Source organism: Neolamprologus brichardi, chromosome 9 (assembly GCF_056152115.1).
Source record: "Neolamprologus brichardi isolate AB-2024 chromosome 9, ASM5615211v1, whole genome shotgun sequence".
NCBI lineage: Eukaryota > Metazoa > Chordata > Actinopteri > Cichliformes > Cichlidae > Neolamprologus > Neolamprologus brichardi.
This window is the reverse complement of record NC_142112.1, coordinates 20,153,510-20,175,489: the sequence shown is the minus strand read 5'-3', so window position 1 is coordinate 20,175,489 and position 21,980 is coordinate 20,153,510. Positions and strand designations below refer to the sequence as shown.

At 38.5% G+C, this 21,980-nt stretch overlaps 1 protein-coding gene across 2 annotated transcripts in view; it reads right to left on the bottom strand.

Moving 5' to 3' along the window:
- Window positions 1–21,980, bottom strand: part of cntnap2a (contactin associated protein 2a) — a 379,160-nt gene that overhangs the window by 68,782 nt on the left and 288,398 nt on the right. For both annotated transcript variants that reach the window (XM_006794675.3, XM_087846090.1), the window contains exons 16-17: window positions 5,587–5,743; window positions 1,026–1,153 (exon numbers count right to left, since the gene is read on the bottom strand). In XM_006794675.3, the coding sequence (XP_006794738.3) occupies window positions 1,026–1,153; window positions 5,587–5,743 (285 nt within the window). The remainder of the gene's footprint in view (window positions 1–1,025; window positions 1,154–5,586; window positions 5,744–21,980) is intronic.

The window sequence follows — 21,980 nt, the reverse complement described above, 5'->3', positions numbered from 1 at the left end:
CAAACTCTTCAGAAGTTACATACAGTGTCAAAAGAGGAATTGATTCAACCTTTCGTGAGCCCTTCACAAAGGTTATGCAGCCATTCTTCAGCAACCAGCTGTGAATTTTTGAGAAAATAAAATCCCTTTCTTTCCACAGTCGACCTGGAGATGGTCATTATTGCTCATATTTCTTTTTCATTTAGTCTGCTGCAACAGCCGTCCTTGTGCTTCACTCAAAGGGCCATTTTAACCGTGCAGTGAATCCAAAAAGTTCACGCCTGCTTTCCCCATCCTTTGTAGGCTCCTCTTGAGTTTAAAGTTCATTTTACAACCTTACAGATGACTCACACCGTGAGATTTAGCTCCTGGATACTCTATTGACCTTTTAGTTTCTCTTTAATCAGTGTACACCTCTGTGCCTCTCTACGGAGCCCTGCTGTCTGTTCCAAAATACTGTGGATTAGCCTGAAATTACCTACATTGCTGCTAAAAACTTAATCACTCTGTTTTCTGAATATAATAGCGCAGCCTTCCTCAATATAAATCAGTAACAAATATTAAACTAAATAAAAAGTTAACTAACACCACTTGTGGCTGCCATATGTTTGATAAGAGCTGGAATAATTATTTCCTTTATCAATTATTTGGAAAATGAATTTTCTCGACAAGCTGGTGTAAAATGTGAGAAAATAGTGAAATATCAATGATATCAGTGATGCGTTCCCTATAAATGTAGTTTATGGGGAGAAAAAAAACTATTTACTTATTTCCAATTAATTTTCTGTGTATCTGCTTATCTGTACTCATTAACTGAACTTTCAACACCTTGAAGCCCCCCAGTGCCTCGCACACACAGTCTATTCAACCACTTTTATGTCAGCAGTTATGAGTTTGATTTTTGGACCAAGTAAATACTCATTTGTGATGTTGGAATGGTTTTCCAGCTGTCTGTCACTCAGATGAGTAAAGGCAGCTGTTTTGGCGCCATCCACGTGCTCCACACCAAAGTACATTAATTGTATTTTAAATGACACGACACTTACTGTCTCCTTGACAACGGAGTGGTCCAACAGTTAGCTTGGCCTCAGAGCCTGACCTGTTGGTGTCGCCCACCACGACCTGGCTGACTGGCAGGTGTTCTTGATAGACCAGGAGACCAGAATCTTCTCTCCTATAGGATGATTTGGGAAAAAATCATAGAGGTTAAGGAATTATGTTTCTTTCACCTTGCTATATCTTTTGCTGTGAAAGAAACGTTTTTCTATTCAGTTCAATTTAGAGTTTATTAGGAGCACAATAAAAACAAACAAACAATGAAATAACTGCGGAAATATCTGCCAGAAACTATTCACAAATGTGTCAATAGGATTTTCCATAAACAATTCCTTAGCGTTGAGGTGACACATCTCAGGTAAGTGATTTTGAGTATGAAATGAAGAAGGGAAAGCTAAATATAAAAAGAAATCTATTCAGAAAAACATCAGATAGGGTAAATTGTATATAGTACATAATAATCTCACATAGGTATTGCAGTTGTTTATACACATAGGAGTATTCATACATGCTTACACATGGCCCAAAGAACCGCAAAGAATGACGGCCCTTTGGTGGCCCAGACCTGGTTTGCCAGAGGTGGCCCGCACAAGGCCAGTTGCAGACACACTGGTGGTCCTGTGCTGGCCCAGAACAGTTTAGGCTCTGGCCCCAGATGTCAGCCTAATGTGTACCTTAATCAAGCCATGTAATAACAACATGTGCCAGAACATAATAGTGCGAAAGTAACATGATGAAACTCTGTTCGGACAGTGAATGGAGTGATTCTTATATAGCGCTTTTCTACTCTCCCAGATTACTCAAAGTGCTCTTGAGTACAGCATGCCACATTCACTGAATCACACACTTTCTCTAAACAGAGTGCTTCCTAACCACATTCATACTCTTGACATGCAGACTGGAGGAGCCAGGGGTTGAACCACTAACTTTCTGATCAGTAGGTGACCTGCTCTACCTCCTGAGCTACCACCACCCACTGGCAAACGTGAGTAAACCGTCACTAGGTTTTGGATAAAGTGTACACTCACAAACCTGGATAAGAAATGTTGACTACCATAGCAGTATAGTATTGCAACATGGCATTTGGGTCTTCTAACTAAAATAGGAAACTAGGAACATTTATAGTGCCATCATTGGCAGACCTGGCCCACATTTGGTTGACATACACCCTGCCATGACACCAGTCAGTCAGAAGTACCAGCTTGATGCCGGATCTGGGGAAGACCTATTTTCTATGAGCCTGGGCCACATAAACCAAACCACAATCGGGCCAGATTTGGCATCACATAAGCAGTGCCATCTACTCCAGACCTGGCCCATATCTGGATGACATACCACTTACCATGCCAGAAGTCAGCCAGCAGTGCGGCTTGACACCAGATCCAGGCCAGACCTGTCTGCTATGTGGGTAGGACAACATGAGTGGGCTTTTGCAAGTCTATAGTTGGGGGAGGTGTTATGATATGATATGATATGTTTTTTATTGATTAGCATTCAAATATCTCAGTGAAGACAGAACAAAGATCTACCACAAAGCAAGAAAGCATGAGACAAGGCTAATCAAAAGGTATTGGCTGAAGCATTTGCTTATTACGCCAACCCTTTTAACAAAAGATCTTTTAGCATGCAGCTCCTGTACACAGGGCTCGAAGCAAATAATAAAACAAAGCAAAAACAAAACAAACAAACAAACAAACAAGAAAAAAACAAAAAAACAAAAAACTTTCCACCTTAGTAAGTAACTACATCAAAGCAAAAGAATCAAGAGGTTTTTTTGTTTTTTGTTTTTGTTTTTCTTTGCTCTTTTCATTCTTGATATATATATTTTTCTAATACTCTATTTTTAAACATATTTTTAAACAAGGAAAATGAACTACACCTTTTTAAATCACTGTCATAACTATTCCACAGGTTAACTCCTCTAACAGAAACACATCTCTGCTTTATATTTGTCCTTATCTTGTTTTTTTTAAAGAAATCTGTTCCCCTTAAGTCATATTGACTCTCTCTGACTTTGAACAGCTTCTGAGTACTGGGGCAAAGCAAGTTATTTTGTGCTTTATACATTATCTGTGCCATTTTATATTCAACTATTCAATTCATTGTTATCCACAGGCATGAAGATTTTCTTTTGTTTATGCTGTTAGATGCTGTACCAGCTGTAGTACTGGTTACTACTTAAAGAATACTTTTAACTGAGCCTATTAGTACACTTCCAAACAGTATCAAGACTGTCACTCTGGTCTTTTTTACATGTAGCACACATGAAATAGTCACTTTCAGATATGTTTACACCTCAGTACACGTTATGTGGTTTAGACAAGGGAGCGTAAGGGAGGCTGCATACAAGGAGTTCACTCACACAGTGTGAATTCACCAGAGAATTACCTGCTCTATTTTCACATCGGTGCAATGAGACATCACACAGGCTCTGTGTTAGATAGCTAGCAGGTTAAACACCATTTAGGGTCTGATCCAATTACCTCTAATGAATCAAGTCTCACTTTTAATTTGAGTAGGTTTACATCAGTGTAGTGGGTTAGGTGTGCTGTGTTTAACACAGATCAAATTCAAGATTCACCCTTTAGACATCGATAGATGTCTTTAGATCTAGCCAGGTGATCCTCTTTGAGGACCGTCTGCAGACACCTTCAGCTCTTTCTTCTTGTCTTTAGCCAGTTTGCTCAGTCACAATAAGGTCATGTCACCTCAGGACTTAGTTGCTGAAACTGAGCATGTCTGTATCTGTATTCACCCTGTTGCTATAGTAAAATTATCAACAAATTCAAGAGCCCTAGTTCCATTAATGCCCTACATGTTGTGCATTAGGTTTTGCTGTTTTCAACACATATTCTCTTTCAATTGCTTTGATAGAGGATAATCTTTCCTTCATAGAAGTCTGTTCAATTTTTTTCCGAGTGTTTTTGCAAACTGCAACCCAGCCTTTCTCTTCTTCAGGCTTCTGAGCTGTTTGCTTTTTTCCCTCTAAGACTCTGCTTATGCCCATGCGTGTTTATTGATGTGAAAATGTTCACACCTACATGTCAGACAGCACTCTAGACTTCCTGTACAATATTAGAGTGTTTTTTTTGTAATGCTTCCTCGCCAGCAAACAGAAGTGGCTGCAGATTATGTGTTCCATCTGTCTTTGATACTATATTTTAATTTCATTTCTGTGCTGACCAATGCATTCTGGAACTCTAATGAGAACTCTAATTAAAGACAGCGTGCAGGGACGTGTGCATCTGAGTAAGCATGTGTGGATAGACACTTGCGCATTTCTATGTGCTGCCAAAAGTATGGGTAATGAGTGCAAACAGTTGGTAAAATTTCAAAGCTAACTTAGACAAACAATAAGACACTGATGCGTACAATATTAACAGAGAGAACAAGGCACTGTAAAATTTATTTGTAATCTCATCAGTTTTCGAGATGAGGAGGGAGACATGAAAGCAAATTAAATCTCTTCTTCTTGCTAATGCTCAGTAATTACTCTCAAAGAGGAGGCACATGCATACACACACTCACAAACAGCGATGCAACAGCTTTTAATGAGAATATCCATCAGCTGGCTAAAAGAGCTTTAAAACGCAAACTGTTGGTTCTGGATGTAAGCACCCCTCTTAAATAAACACATCACTGATAGTGACTGAATGATGAATGCATTCATCATTCAGTCACTTCAGCCTTTGAAGTTTGACACATCGCCACACTGTCCAGTTAAGGCGGATTCTGCACTGTCAGCTTAATGCAAACGCTACATTAGCATAAGTGACGAATTTAGTGCTATCAAAAATGTAATAAATAAATAAAAATGTAAATAATCCGTGGGTTTTTCATTTTTGGGTTCAGCTTATGCGGTAAGAAAATAAGAAGAATCGATGGTCTGTCAGGTAAGAGATTGTTTGTAGGAAGCCTTGTGAATGTCTACCAACATGAACTTCTCTACTACCGAACATGCACTTATTAAACATAACAAGCAGTTAATAGACAAACTGACCTTTACAATTTCATATAAACTGCAATTATTTTAGAAGCAGTTAAATGTCTGAGGTATGTCTGAGGAATTCATCTGCCCTGGTGAGAAAATCTGTGGGTGAGTTAATGGAATAACAAACACTCCTCTTCCTTACTGAAGTGCCAGTGAGCGTGGTATGTATGTACATAACCCTGTGAAACTTCCTTGTTTTTATAGCAAAAGGCTAATGATAATAAGTGACAGAATCATTTTTATCTAGGTTGGCAAAAAAAGTCACCACTGAATTAGTAACTGTAGCGTTAGCTTTCCTCTCTACGACACATGCATTCAGCTTATTATTAGAAAGATTAAAGTAGTTTGCAGTGGGTAAAAATGAAGACTTTAGCTGCACAAGATGGTCTCCAAGAAGCTTGATGGATAAAAGCTAATGCATAATGCAGGAAAAAGGCTTTCCCATGACGCATGTAGTATTCATGTAATACAAAAAAAGAGCTACTTAGTAGCTTGAAAACTACTTAGAAATAGCTCTCTAATTGCAAAACTAAAACAGTGAACTTTAAAGTCTGACTCACCATTGTTTGACGTCAGCATCACAGTTGCAGTCGTACTTGGGATCGGTGCAGTTCCTGTCGATGCCACAGGCACATTTCTGGATGCCAGGCCCCGATCCACCCCAGTAGAAGTGTTTCTCGTTCCCTCTGCCAACCCACCACGTGTAGGGTGTCCCGTCTGGGGATAGAAGACAAACATCCGGAAAAGAAGCCTATAGGTTATTTCCGAAATGGAGAACATGTCAATGTGACCCTGACAGAGAAGTGCACAAAACAGATTAAAACATCTTTTTCTAAAGGCAATAAAGTTGTGCTGCTAGAGTTACAGGTGATTGATTGTTCAAAATTTTAACTGTTTGAGGCTCTTTTTTTGCGTCCATGTGAATTATAGTGACAATTGGCAGCTGCACGGTGAATATAACTCATTTGCTCAACATGTTTTATGCAGCTGGATGGTAAATGCCTTTGAGACCGGAAGGCACACTTAGACACACATCACGCCTGTGCTTTTACAGATCTATTAAAACAGCTTCAGCGCCGTTGCATACATTTATCTTTTCTATGCACAAACCACTGCGTGTAATTGTTGGAGTGAGTGTCGGTACTTCAAAACCACATCTGCGGACACACAAAGACCTCTCTGTGTTTGTATGTGCCCGTTCATGTGTGTATGTGTGATTTTTAATGAGTGGATAAAAGGTGAAGGATCGCTGCTTTTCAATAAGAAATGTAATATTGTTTTCTTTTCCACGGATAATGTATTCTGGCATGGGACAGTAACTAGGCAGAGAGATAGGTGTAAATATTTTGGTGGCTGGCAATATATCACAATAACAGCAAGAGAGAATGAAACAATATTACGTTTCCCTCTTTAGTCCCAGAAAATAAGCCGCATTGTCAATATCATTTTGTCAAATTTCTTTAGAGACAATGAAATCTCCCGAGCCCCATTTTTTACAGAAGGGAATTGAAGCAGACTTTTGATGCAGCACAATTGCATTGAGAGGTGTGATATACTGAATTATTACAGTTTTTTGGGGGGGTGGGACTAGGGGCTAAACTCCAGGAAGAAGAAACAGACGTGTTTCTATTGTGTGTCTAAATGGTTATGTGTTTGGCTTTGGTGACCTGTGGGGTTACTGCCTTCATAAAGAGAATTAGCCTCATCTCTCTTCAAGCTACTGTTCAGACAAGCCATTGTCAACAGGATTAACAGTGCCTCCTCAAGAGACTTCACAATCCTCTCAATTCACGTGTGTGTTTGTGTGTGTGTGTGTATTGTCGTATTTTTATACAATAGAGAGGCCAAGTTTGAATTTAAGTCAAAGTTAGACCTCATAGTCTCACATTTAAGTCAGTGGTTATCACAGATGGCACCCGTCTAGCAAACAACCCAGTACTAGTGTCAAGTACTGCTTTCAGACACATAGACTTTTTGTTGTTGTTGTTTTTGTTCACAGTATCAGTAACTTAAAATTTGAAACCAAAAAGAAGGTATAGTGTCATAAAAACAAGAAAACACAAATATATATTTTTAATTGTCCTAAACCTGTTTCATACTAAAAGTTGTACTTTTATTTACCAGGCCAATAAAAAACTGAATTCACATTTTTATACCTAAATTTGAGCAGCCAGAAACTGATAAAGCCTAATGTTCATCCACTACTTTTCTTCAGGTTCTTCAACTTTTCTTTTTAGAAATGCAAGTAACTGTAATTTGGCATCTTAATCAAACAATAATATTGTACCTTATTATTTTCTCAGCTTTATTCATAAAACTGTTAATTTGAAATTTTGTGGATAACAACAATAATTATATTTTATCACTAAAAACACAATTTCAGTTAAAGAGCTTGCACACACTAGTGGATGAACCAATACACACACACAAATAAAAAATTTATTTTGGTAATTATCAGAGCTATTATTTTAGGGCAGCCAAGGCATAAACCTAACACACATTCATTTGTGTTAAAGATTTTCTTCTGTGTAAAAATAACTATCGAATTACTTTTTCTGTAATGAAATGTAACCACGATTTTCTGAACTAAGGGTGTAGACCAGGGGTCCCCAATCTCAGTCCACGAGGGCCGGTGTCCCTGCAGGTTTTAGATGTGTCCTTGATCCATCACAGCTGATGTAAATGGATAAATCACCTTCTCAACATGTCTTGAAGTTCTCCAGAGGCCTGGTAATGAACTAATCATGTGATTCAGGTGTGTTGACCCAGGGTGAGATGTAAAACCTGCAGGGACACCGGCCCTCGTGGACTGAGATTGGGGACCCCTGGTCTAGGCTCAATTGCTGGATCCTGAACATGTCCTAGCACCTTTGTCTCATTATGAAACAGACCTACTATTCACAGACTTGACTCTGATAACAGCCGTACATAATCATAATCATTTTGGGGTCTTTGTGGTTATATTCTGACATTGTTACACCTCAATTAGGTAGTTGTTTTATTTAATTAGACCCGCTTTCAGCGTTGTTGTTTTACATATTATTTCCCTGAGATATCTGAATTTGCTACAAGCTCATCCTCGTTCATCAACTGATTCTCCAGCAATATTTCCCCAGTGGATATATTTTAGAACACAACAACGCCGGCAATAACATCAGCTCATGACGCTTCACAAAGTGCTTCTTCAGCTGATGTGTTACTTTTTGACAAAGCATCATTTCCCCCAGGTCAGCATGTACAAACCTGTGAGGGAGATTTGCTGTTGACAGACACATTAGCTTCTAATATGACAGGGCAGGTAGTTTTTGTTTTTTTTTAATCTTAGGCCAATTATTCTCTGTAAATAAAAACCTTCTTAATGAATATTTTGTATTTCAATTATTTCTTATTTAAGTTTAGTTTAGTTTAATTTATAAAATATTTTCTGTTCTTACATTACAAGAAAATAAAATCTGGGTCTTTATAAAACTGCGTGATTTTTGTGTCCCTTTGCACATTACCACATTTCAAAACCAATTAAAATAGATAACTTGGTTGTAAAAGCACTCTCTGCTGGTTTATTTGATCTCTTTCCAGCACACACACGCCATGATAATGATTGTATTTCTTGTACAATGCATAAACAATCAACCATGGACAATCTATAGTTAATACTGGTGGTGCTGAGGTGAGTGGTGGGTGATGGGGACGCAAATCAAAATTCTAAGGCCCCATAAAACCTTGGGCAGACTACTTTAAACACCTAATTAAAGGGATGTTCCTTCTAGCTCTTGTATAACTGCAGAGTAAAAGTAGTTAAGCATTAGGAAAAACTTATGACTGCATGAACAAAGGAACTGCCTGTATTCAATAACTGTGCTCACAATCCTCTTTCTACAGCACAAAAAAGACATCACAGGAGAAAAAGCATTTCGCGGGCCTATGCCTAATGTAGGCTTGGGCTCTATAAACACCAAACACACATAAATACACACATGTACTGACTGCTAATTTATCACTGTAAGTAGGACTTAAAATGACCGTTATTGTGCTGATAATGGAAGGTTAGCCAGTAATTATGTCTGATTATGCACAGTAAGGCTGTGCTGTGGGTGCTGCATTTAAGGCTTGGTTCAGAATAGTGATTTTTCTTTTCTGACTCACTATTCTGCTGAGGTCACACACACACACACACACACACACGCACACAGAGCAGGGAACTTGAGGTTATATTTCACTGAAGTCGATGACAAAAATGCTTCACCCACAAGTGAAATAAAAGTGACTGTAAGCGAGTAGGAGTATGTTCACAAACTCCTGTCGAAGTAGCAGAACATGAACTTACAGAGATGTGTTGTTTTGTAGTAAATTGCTGTTCATTATACATCCTTTTTTTTTTAAAGAGACTTATGCTTATAGCAAATTGTTCAGAATGAATACTGAATGCGGGCCATGGGTAGGGCTTAGAATAGGCTGAAATGACCTGGAGTTAATGTAATTAACGAGTGATTAAATCTGACACATCCATATTACTACTGGATAAGTTAATTTTTTTTGCATGCTGTAGCCTAGTGTTGCTTCCAGTGACGGCATGAAGATGCAACCTCAGTAATAAAAGAATGATGACCTATGATGTATTCATGGTGCAGAATTACTTATAAATAAGGCACATAATAATCTGTTTTAGTTTTCTTTGCATAGAGATTCTGATCAGGTGATCTGTGCTCCTCTTCTGATATTCACTGCTCTTTATGGATTTAGCCAGCTGAATTCAGTAAGATAAGCAGATGCTACCCAAACAGAATAGCTGATTTCCAACCCCTACTCACTATAAAGCTAGCATAAAAGACTGAAACTAATCTGCATCATCATCTTATATATGAGCTGATGTCTGCTGCCCTTGATGTAACCTAGTAACAGTACCCTAGGTGTAACCAGTTCAGCATAGTACATCATTTTAAACATTATCAAAATACTGCAAACTGACCAGTTTTGCCTGGACTAAACAGCCTGGTATTTTTATGCAACCTGGGAAAAAGACTAAACTAATTTACCTCAATAGATTTTGCAACAAACTTCCATAAAACATTATTTAGAGAGCATAATGTAAGGGAGTCCGGGGATTATAGTAAAAATGTTTTTTGTTCCAGCACTTATATCTCACATAATATTTGTAAGAGTTCTTAAATTTTGACATGAAATAAAAAATAATGTTACAAAATTCCAGTTTCTGCATTATCAGTACCAATCAAAATATACACTTGAATAAAAAAAAAGTTCTTAGTTGTGATTTTGCCACAAAATCTGAATACTTCTTCATAAAGCTCTACAACAGGGGTGGTGGGCTGGTGTCCTGCAGGTTTTAGATGTGTCCTTGAGCCAACACACCTGATTCAAATTGCTACATTACCTCCTCAACATGTCTTGAAGTTCTCCAGAGGCCTGGTAATGAGCTAATCATTTGATTCAGGTGTGTTGACCCAAGGTGTTATATTTAAAACCTGCAGGACACTGGTCAGAAGAGGCCTGGAGTTTCCCACCCATGCTCTACAATTTAGTATCAGGGAGAAAGGGGGATGTTGTTACATTTAACCCTTTGTTACATCCATCCTTGGTTCCCCCAAAACTAAACTAAGGTAAACTCTAAAACAAATGAGGACACTTAATGTAAGATTTAAATTATAAAATTATAATACAAAGAGCAGTGAGCAAGGTTTACCTTTAAAAAAAAATTCTTACTAACATCTCTCTCCATTTATCAGTGTGGCATGTATGTTTTTCTCTCCCTTGGTAATACAGTAGTAGCTACTAACAGACAAACTGTGCAGAAGCAGTTTGTGTTTGGTGATGCTCGTTGCCGGGGTCAAAAAGTTGCATTTGATCACCTGTCATTTTAATAATGTAGCTAGTGCTTAAATAGAAAGCAACCTTATGTCTGTACCATGAACTTAAGGTTCAAGGCTCAAAAGGGCTCACTGTCATTTTGCATGGTTTTTCAGATATACACAGGCTGCAATGGAATGTTGTGTCTCACCAGGCTCTACAGTGCAATAATCAGTAAAAAGTAAAAATACAGTATGACAATCAAGCAGCAGCTTGCTGAGACACTCAGCAAACTCAGGTGTAAACAATCACACTCACTGAGCTCACGAAAAGGGATCTGTTGAAGGTACAAGTGTGCCGTGGGATGTCATTATTTTCTTGTTACTGAGCATTTATCTCCATGCTGTCACCGGAAGCAACACCACCCTCCAGCACACAAAATATTAACTCACTCGACCGTAATATATATTAACTTGCCTCTTAGATTTAATCACTTATTAAATGAAGAACCCTGGTTGTGACTGCAAACCTTTCTCAACCCCTGAGTGGTAACCTGAAATACGCTTTCCTGGAAATGTACGTACAAGTAATTTTGACACAGTCAGCAAGTATTGTGATTGGCCTGTTTACTACCATCTATTCCTCCTCCTATGGATGTCTGTCTGCTTTTTTCTCTCCGCAATTTTTGAATGGCTCAGTGAGAGAATAATAGCCATAGCCTCAATATAAGGAATAATAATCATAGCATTAATCAGATGTCAGCAAATTCCTGAAGGGAGATTACTAAAACTATTGGAATGGATGTAAAGGGATGTACAAAGAAGTGGAAAAAGAGCGAGAGAGACAGACAGAAAAAAACAAAAAACAAACCCAAAGAACATAGTATCTGCCATCTCATAAGAAATGCCAAGAGATGACCAGAAGGCCCCTTGTATAGGTTATGTTGTAGGTGTCACAGAGGTTCACTGCAGAAGTGACAGAAAACAAAACAGGCAAAGGACTGCATCCAGACACACTTACAAGAAGTGTGTCTGAAGATAAATTCATCAGAGTTGTGAAGGTGAAAAAGCTGCACGCTAATGATTCATATAATACTGTAGCTACATGGTTGCTATTTGCTCTTCAGTAGCTGTTAATAGTACAAAATAATTAAACATTATGGTTAATGGCAGTCTCAGAATACCACAAAACTGTGTATATTGTTGACAATAATTAACAATAATGAGTTGTCCCTTAGGGGAGAGAGTTTAATACTGCCCTTTGTACTTTAACTTTCTAGACAGCTCATCATAGCTATGGGGCAGACTTATAAATATGTTTTTCTTGTACTCTTTTTAATCATCATTATGTTTTTATTCCCTCACACAACATCAGTCAGTGCCTGTGTTGTCTGTCAGGAAAAGTAAATAAATCCTAGGCTACACCAGGTAAACATTACCAAGCCTCCGAGTGCATTTCCTCCATCACCCGGCTAGTCCTTAAACTCATTGCTTGGCCTCTCACTTTCCTTACCATATAATAACACAGGTTTTTCAAAAGGTGAGGAGAGAGCACAAAATTGCTTTCACAGAAAAAAGTCCACTTGGCCCATTTCATAATTTGTTTTTCCGAGTATGTCGAGAAAAGGAGGAGACAGGAGAAGATGTGTAGGAGTAACAGCAGGGCATCAGGTGAAATGAGAGCTATGTATTGTGCCAGTTAAACTCTCCTGTGTGATTCACTTGGCGGTGCCAAAACAAACAACTCAGGAGCAGAGAACGAAAGGAAGAGGGCGGAGGGGGAGATGAGAGCACGACAGCATGGATGGATGAAGATGTGAGGGAGGAGAGATAGAATCGTACTGGCAGGGAGTTCATACGGAGATCCGCAGAGAGAGAGGGCACTGCCAAGATGAGGCTCAGCAGCATGTTTGTGTGTGCAAGAGCATGTCTGTGAGTATATGAAGAACAGAGACCATGTGTTTGCATCTACAAAAGTCCTGGGTTTAAAAAGCAGGTGCAAACTAGCGCTGTGCGATATGACCAAAATCTCATATCCCGATATAAGAATGATATCGTCCCGATAACGATATAAATCACAAAAATGTAACATTTTCTGTAAATTCTGTGAATCTCGGGCAGCTCGACTTCCAGCTGCGCGTCATGTAGCTGGAGTCGAGTGTTTTAACAGATGCATGAAACGATACATTTTTAGACATAAGTTGTAAAGGCCTCAGTTTTCTTTGTGAGTATTTATTACACGGCGTGCTGCGGGGAAAAGCCTGTTCTAACGTTTGAGTCTAAGGTTTATTTTTTAGCACCTGGCGGCTCTTTTTTACTTCTCATCCGTAAACAATCTGCTCTTTCACGTGATTCAGTTTATTTTGAAAAGTCTCAACAGGATCTTGAGCTTTATTGTGAAAGGTTTATGTGGAACATAAACAAGCGGACAGCGATGGTGTTGTTGTTGCTAACCATAACGCATCAAAACAGGCGCTTGTCCGTCCGTAGTGTGGTTATATAAAATATAAGAGAAAGAGAGAACTTTAAGAAATTAATATAGCCACTACAGTGACCATGAAAACGATGAAAAAATATTGCCGTAAACAGTTTATTTTGCGACACCACGAAACAAACGATAGCGTAAAATGAAACGATAGACGATTTTATATCGTCATCCGATATATATCGTTATATCGAACAGCCCTAGTGCAAACTATCACAATTCTCACATAAATATGATAAACATCAATGTGGGTATTCAAAATTCCATCTGACCGAATCAAAACAACAGGAAAACTGCTTTGAATTTGATATGAAAGTGATTAAAAATGTGCTGCATTCTCTTAGGATTTGCAGTAGATAATCCTCTGTGTGTGAAAATTTGGCTTAATTATAATTTGTCGATGCAAAGAAAGGAGACCATCATTAAGCTGAAAAAAAATCAGAAGTAAACCTTTCAGCGAGATGGAAAAAACATCTGGAGTGGCCAAATTAGCAATCTGGTAAACTCTGAAAAATGAATGAATGCACCAGCCAGCTCAGAAACACTCGTCCTGGAAGACCACAGGCGACAATTACGGTGAAATTTTTTTCCTTGGTTAAGAAAAACACATTCACAACCTTTAAAAAAACACTCTCTAGAAAGCAAGAGACAAAAAGGGGTTTATCAATCCATCTTTTTACATGCTCATCTAACCTGGAGCTTATCCCTGCTAAAAGCTTTGTGAAACATGAAACACACCTAACAGGCCACAGGGTTAACCAATCAAACTCACATTTACACCTGTGCCAGATGATAACCCAGAAATTAGAGTTGAACTACGTCAGTGAGATCCAAGTATTGGATTAACATTTACTGAGATGATCTCCAAAATAAAATGATGAATAAATAAACACTCACACATGCTAAAAATGTTTTGCGTCATGTTTCTGGTGTCACTCCTTACAGCCATCATCACCCCTTACTTTCTCCTTCATTGCAAAATCCCCAACAAAAGTGCTAAATGTTCACAGGAGATGAGGAATCAGACATGACAGACTGATAAGGCCCGGGGCTGTGTTCCTCTTCTGTCCTCGGGGACAGCCACACAACAGCAGTTATTGTGATGGGTTTATCTATTTGTTATCCCAAAAGCACACATAACGGGCTCATAGTCACACCTACAGCCACACTCACATATATTTATCCCTGCTCTTATCCAGAGAAGCTAACGTCTTTATTTTCATCATTTCTGCAGTATTTTGTGGAGACTCATACTCCCCAAAGCAAAGACACATGAGCAGTAGACAGTAAAAGCAAAGAATAAAAGAGGAAAAGAAGAAGTAAAAGACACATATTGGGAACTGTGAGATAAGAGTATTGACAGCAAGAAACAGAAAGAAAGTGGATAAAAAAAGGATCAGGAAAGTGTGAGATCCTTGTCTTACAACTATTGATCTTAGAAAGTAATCTGATCATTTGGAATGAGTCCCACTGAACCAAACGGGTCCACAGCAGCCTTTTTATATATTTTTATTATGACTAGAACCAAACTCATATATTGTTATATCTATTTAGAAATGGCATCATCGTAGACAGTCTTGTGTCTAAAACAGTAAATATGATGTATAACACATGAATAACAACAAAATTTAAAACTATTACTGCAAATAGTTGAAAGACATTTAAAATGTTAACACTGAGAAATAATAATAAAAAATGCAAAACACAGAGATTAATCTTTGCAAGCAAGGTGTAATGCTGAAAGCTATTACTAATTAAGTGCCATTAATACTGATCAATACATAGTCAGTCAGGACTCAGTTAGCATCTGAAAAGTTCATGACAGTACAATTAGAAAAAGGCTGAACAAGTACGGTTTGTTTGGAAGGGTTGCCAGGAGAAAGCCTTTTCTCTCTAACAAGAACATGGCAGCACGGCTTAGGTTTGCAAGGTTGCATCTGAAAATAAGATCCTGCAAAACTTCTGGAACAATGATCTTTGGACAGACAGCACCACAATGGAGATGTTGCACAGCACCATGCTTGGTGACAACCAAACACAGCATGTCAGCAAAAACGCCTCACACCAACTGTCGACCATGCTGGTGGAGGGGTGATTATTTGGGCTTGTTTTGCAACGACAGGACCTGGACATCTTGCAGTCACTGAGTCGCCCATTAACGTCTTTGTATCCAAATATATTCTAGACAAAGACAAACCATATTGCAACAATATGGCTTCAGAGTAAAAGAATCTGGGTGCTGTGGCTGCTGTATTTATTTGTCACCTAGTGATGCATTATAAAAGAACAAAATATGGCAAAAGAGCTGAAATCCTTTATTAAACAAGAATGTGAAAATATTTCACTTTAACTGCGCAGCAATTGGCCATTTACAGAGCAGTAAACCTGCTTTTGTTCCAACATTTCTAAAATATACATCAAATTCTTAATATTTTGAATGTGTTTAAACAGTTTTGTGTCTGTTAGACTATTAGACTTTGTAATTATTGCCCTTTTGCAATGAAAAAAAATAGACAGGTGTAGTGTCTGTCTTATATAAAAGCAGAAATTTCAGGAGCCTGTGGTTTGATTGTAATGCCAGACTGGTCTGAAGTACAGAGACAACAATCATTTAAAGTCCATAACACCCATAATATCCATTAAAATTGCTCATACTACGCACAAGTACCAGGGCCACGCTCAGTTCATATCAGGGGATCACACCCCTGCCAGTCAGACTAGGAACTGAAAGGTCAGTGGATCCAAAATGGCACTTGATATGCTCAGCTGCTCATATCCCCAGTGTAGGAGATAATGGCTTTTAAGAAAGGTGGGCAGTTTGAGTTGAAATGCCAGAATGGCATTCATAACCCTATTTGGCTTTCTCATAAACCTGTCTCAGGCGTCACCTTTTAGTTTGTGCCTTTCTTACTGCAGCTATAAGAGCGGTCATTATCGATTTCTTCTCTGACCCCGCTGACTGACAGGTGTCTGTCAGAGAGCTGCTTCACAGTATGTACAAACTCATGCATGGATGAGAATACGCTTTTATTCAAAGTGTCTGCATTGATCTCTATGGGGTGTGAATGTAAATCAATATTCTTCTTCTCTCTCCTCTAACAAGAGCAGCTCCTGTATTATTGAGAAAAAAAAGTTAAAGGCCAGAATATGTCTTATGCACGCTGCCAAACACTTGTCTTTGAAGAAAAAGAACCACCAACAAAATCCTGCATACCCATTCACACACAAATGTGCCCCTGCTCTTACCTAAAGTGTTCTGGAGAAAGTAACACATGCAAACACTTTTAGTTTTAAAAAGCTTTCACACTAAGTCATGGATCAAATCGTCTTTGTCAGGGCATTGTTGACTTTTGCTCTGTGTTCGCTCTTTTTCTCCCCCTTTTTGTCTGGAGGAGAAGCTGCGGGTACATTAGCCATGCCCTGAGAGCTCTATGGAGAATTTAATAAATGCACTGTGAGCTTCTGTGCATATCTGAGAACCAGAGAGTGTATTTGTGTGCTGTTTTCTTTGTCTTCATCCTTTCGTTTATCTGTAAAAGTGCATGCGTGTCTTTGTATTCTCTTCTTTGCTCCTGTTAATGTGTTTCTGGGACTTTGCCTGGCTCCCCTGTCTCTTTCTATTGTCTCAATTCTTCTCATCTTTCTAACCACCTATCCATCAAAACACTACGCAAACCTCCCCAGTTTCTCCCATCTCTATTGCCCCCCAACATATTTAGGCCTCTCTACCTCACACTGCCCACCTTTTCCTTGCTCTCTCTTATCTCCTGGTCTCAGAGGCCTCTTTTCCTTTATCTATCTTCCTATTACGTCTCTCTACCTTCTCTTTGCACTCTCGGATCTCTTGCTCTATCAGGGTACTCTTTTCCCCTTCTCCTCTCTCTGTCATATCTGCTTTGCACACCTTTGCCTTGCACTCTCATATCGGCTGGTCTCAGTGGCTTTTCTCTCTCTCCCTCTCTCCATGCTCTATATCTGTCCATCTATCCCATGTCTCCATAACTCTTTCCTAGCATCTACAATAATCTCTTTATGTTCTTATTAGTCCCGTTATAATCTACCCTTTAATCCATGCTAATTGCAATCTCCTCTTGCTCTGATCCTGATCTGAAGATGTATTTGAAACACGCCCCGCCCTCCCCGTCTATCCTCTTTGGTTTGATCTGCTAAGAACTACAATGCATACCAAAATATCAAATGGCTGTGATCTGAAAGCCCTTGTAACTCTTCGTTGACTAAATCGGTTGGTAAAAGGAATACACTAAGTCAACTGCCTTAATGTTTTTGACACTAGCAGAGAAACTGTGTAAAATAGTGCTTGTTTTGTGAGTAAGGCTATTCAAAAGCAGTTTTTCTTTCACTGACCAACAACTGGTGGTACTGCTAGCACAAAAATGGATTTAATAAAAGTTTTTGCCCTCAAGGAGACACAATTAGAAAAGCTAGCCATTATATTAAATACTGTGTGAGTACTGCTAATGGGTATATTCTCTCTTAAATGCAGCGGAAATGAAAAAAAAAAAAAAGCAAAAGCATAACAGCCTTTTTTTTTTAATGCTTTCTGTTGCACAAAGTGAAAAAAAGTCTCTAAATCCCTCATTTTGGTAATGGAGAGAGGAGGTTAAAGAGAAACACTGCAGAAATGAGTTTTGTTGCTGCCTGCAGTGCGAGCAATGTCAGGAAAGACATCTCCGTTGTCTACATCAGAACACACCGCAGACACCACTGTGGAAGGATAATGAGTAATTTCAACAGTTTTTACCTGAGAGCACCCGTAAAGGGATCCACCATACTGACATGTCTGAGGCCTTCCTGCACATACCGCTCGGCACTTTATGCTCTAGTGAATTCATCCTGCATACTCGCGGACACATCTACCTTATTCTTCACAGGTCATCAACCTGTGTATCCGTCCATTAAATGAAAATACATTGTAAAGAGTAGAGAGTGGGAGGAAGTTGAAATTAATATCAGTGGTTGTACCTCTAATTGGCTTGCCTGCTTTTCAAAGGACATGGGGCATACGTAGGTATTTTTTCAAATACAGTCCGTGCATAGACAAAAAAACAACTTCGGCAGCAAGTGCAGCTGACAAAACTGTGGGCTGATGATGACTGTAAATAACCATAATCATCATTACCACAAGGTAATCTAAATCTGTGTGTGCGTTTCTGTGTGTCTGAGCGCCTGTGAGCATAGGTCACATTAAATGTCCTCTCAAGTCAAGGTTGGTGGGCAAATAATAATAATAAAGTTTATTTATATAGCACTTTTCTTAACAAAGCTACAAAGTGCTTCATAGAAAATGTTTTTCTTTTTTCACATATCCAAGACCTTGCTATAAACATCAAAAGAAAAAAAAACCCCAATACAAATAGAAAGTATAAAAGAAAAATTAAATAGAAATAAAACCAGCAGTTGAGACCTATTATATGTTTTTGAAGGCTTTAAATGTTCAAGAGCTCTAAAAGACAACAAGGAAGATGAAATTCTGATCTCAATAAGCAGAATGTTTGACAGTTTGTCAAAAGGTCTAAAGTATAACCAGCAGCACCCCATTCACCAATTCAAGTATTTAAGTGTCCAGGCACATTGGGGAACAAAAAGTCATTTTTATAATTCAGATCAAGGCTGTTTAATCCTTAGTATATTAGTATACTAAGGATACTTAGTATGCTAATTATACATTAGTATCATTTGGACAACATTTCCAAAATTTAACAGCCAGCCAGTGTGAATTTGCTAGTACTGGAGTAATATGTTGACATATTTTGGTGCCAGTTTAAATCTGAACAAACCAGAACAAAAATGCAGTTGCATAAGAAGCACTGCACTAATCAAGGTGGGAATAAATAAAAGGATGCAAGTCATTAGAAGATAAGAATGATCTAATTTTAGGACGTTTTTCAAGCTGATAGATGCATAACTGGACAATGTTCTTTTTACTTAAGATTCCTTGACATATCTGGAATATGCTTGGCCTGTTTGAAAGAGCTAAACATAACTAAAACACTGGATTTATCCTCAGTAAACTTTAGAAAGTTTAATGAAGATAATGAAGACAAAGCCAGAACTATCAAGAGCACTGTTTTGTTTGTTTGTTTTTTTATAGCAGAGGGACAGATAACTGTTTGTCTTCTGTAAAACTGTGATAAGTGATGTCATTACTATCAAAAAGCATGCGCACTGAAAACAAAAGTGGGCCAAGGACACAGCCTTGAAGAATGCCATAATTAAAATGAGCACCAGAGGAGGAAGTGTTACCTTGCGCCTCATTTGGATAAGTTGAAAGATGTAAAAGATGTAAAGCAGATTCCTTGATCCCAACTCAGGCTTCAAGATAGTGAAAGAGACGAGAGCGTGCACTTAAATCTCAGTTTACTACGACTGAGCATTCATTTAACTTCTCTTAAACCTGAAACCTGAAGTGTTGAAAAAATATTTATAAAAGATATTTATAAAAAAATAAATGTGTTTGTAATTATCAAGTAATTGTCCATTCAGATTAAGCTTATTTAAGTTTCTCTCAGGAGAAATATGTCATGGTGAAAATGGTCTTTGTAAAGACACACTCCATTTCCACTCCCCTCTTTTACTCACACCATCCATCTCCATACATGCCTGTCAGACTCGTCATATGGATGAGGATACAGTGAGCAACACTCATAATTGCACAGGAGGATGTGCGGGTCGTAAACAACTCAGCAGCAGAGAGCAAGCGGGAGACAAAAAGTAAATTAGAGAGAGGGGAGGGTGATAGGAGTTTAGAAAACAAGCACAGAGGGAAAAAAATGACCCCGAAAGCAGAAAGGGAGATGTCACATTGCGAGGAAATGACAAGTGATAAGGGAGAAGCAAAGGATCGGTGTGACAGAGATATCGTTAAGAGAGCGAAAACGGGAGCAGCTTTGCAGTCCGTCACTGACATATTGTTATATTTGAATAGAACAAGAGAACTATAGGAGTTGTGAGAAAACTCACAGCTAAGATGTGATGATTTGTGTTATCCCCGAAGGTAAATTGTCACCGCTAAACTTCATCTCACCTCCTAATTAGAAGCTGTTTCATCCAGAAAGAAAAAAACAAATTGGGGAGGGGGGCAGGGTACGCTGTCATGTTACTTTAGCTGTGAGTAGAGAAATCATGTGGAAAAACTTCCATTGTTGCCTTGATAATTATTTAGAGTCATAATCAAAAGATGTGTTCCTTCAAGTGAAAACCTCACATTTTTGTTGACATTAGTGAAAAAAATCATAACACAAATTATGTCATACGATTTGTGTGATATCAATATTTGTGTTGTTCCTATAGCGCTTTAGTTGATGTTACATCAGGAAAATTATTGCAACTGACTAATCAACACACACATACACTTGAAAGAAATAAAATAAATAAGTGTAGGGAAAAGATCACACTTGGGAGTTCAGCTGCAGGGCTTTCAATGTCAAACAGGGTTTTATCTCTGATTTGAGTGTGTAACACGGTGCCAGCGCAGACACAGCGACAACACCTTTAACACCCCTCTCTTCAAATGTTAATATTTTCTTAGTGGAATAATATTTTTTTGAAATTATTCATTAGAGCAAATGACAGCATGTTTAACATTCAGCTGTGGTGTTTGCAGCTTGGTAAACACAAGTTCACGGGGATTTAGGATTATGTAAAGTACAAAGATGAAATAGCATTTTTTATAGCATTTTTTTAGTGAAACAACAGCCTCACGTGACTAGCTGACGGTATGTCGCCGTCTTCAGATTCAGTGTTGTTCTGATCAGTTCCTGTTTACCTTTCGGTGTAGACTTTTCATTTGGGGTTTCAGAAATAATTAATATCAAATTAATCCTCAGTTACAGGCATAATTACAACAGTGTCACTCATCGCAGCTCATCGTATAAACTGTCTGTGCGTTGCATGCATGCACTTGAACATAGAAGCTAGGATATGTGCGCGCGCACACACACGCACACACACACACGCACACACACACACGCAATATAATTCTACATTTCTTTTTTTTTTTAGCTGTGGCATAAAATAACGGAAAACTCTCTCCGGTTTCTGTCAGTTGTCAAAGAAGCTCTTGCTGGATTTTGGCTTTGTATTACTCATGAAGGGGATGTGTATCCTGCTGACAGCTGTTGTTCATCATTGCAAGACTTTGTTGTCAGAACCATGATGGATTTCAGGCTTTTATCCTAAAAGACTTTCCTTTTCTTAAATTCTGACTTCTTTCCCCCCCACCCCCCATTTCTTTTCCTTTAATGGTCCAGCTGTGCGGGTACCCAAACAACTGCTACTCCGTTTCCATCTTTTTTGTCTTACTCTCAAGAGGCATGATCAAACAATATACCTTTCAATTCACATACAGGGCAAAGAAATGTATTTACCTGAAGAAAGAACGCTTTGAGAGACAGATGGAGAAATACATGTTGTCAACAATCATCAAGAAGGGCTGATTCCTGCCTAGACGTGCTTCACTCTCTTTTTTCTTCCTTTATTGCTGTCAATACTTATTTAATCACTTGCATGAGCTCGGGTGTCCGACTGAAGACCATCAAAGGTAAAAAAACAAGCAAACAAAATATTCCGGCGTGCAAGCCGCAGGTACACATTGTAGTTGTGCTTATTGGAAGGAAAGCATAGTTTTTGGAGGATTTCTTGCTTTGAG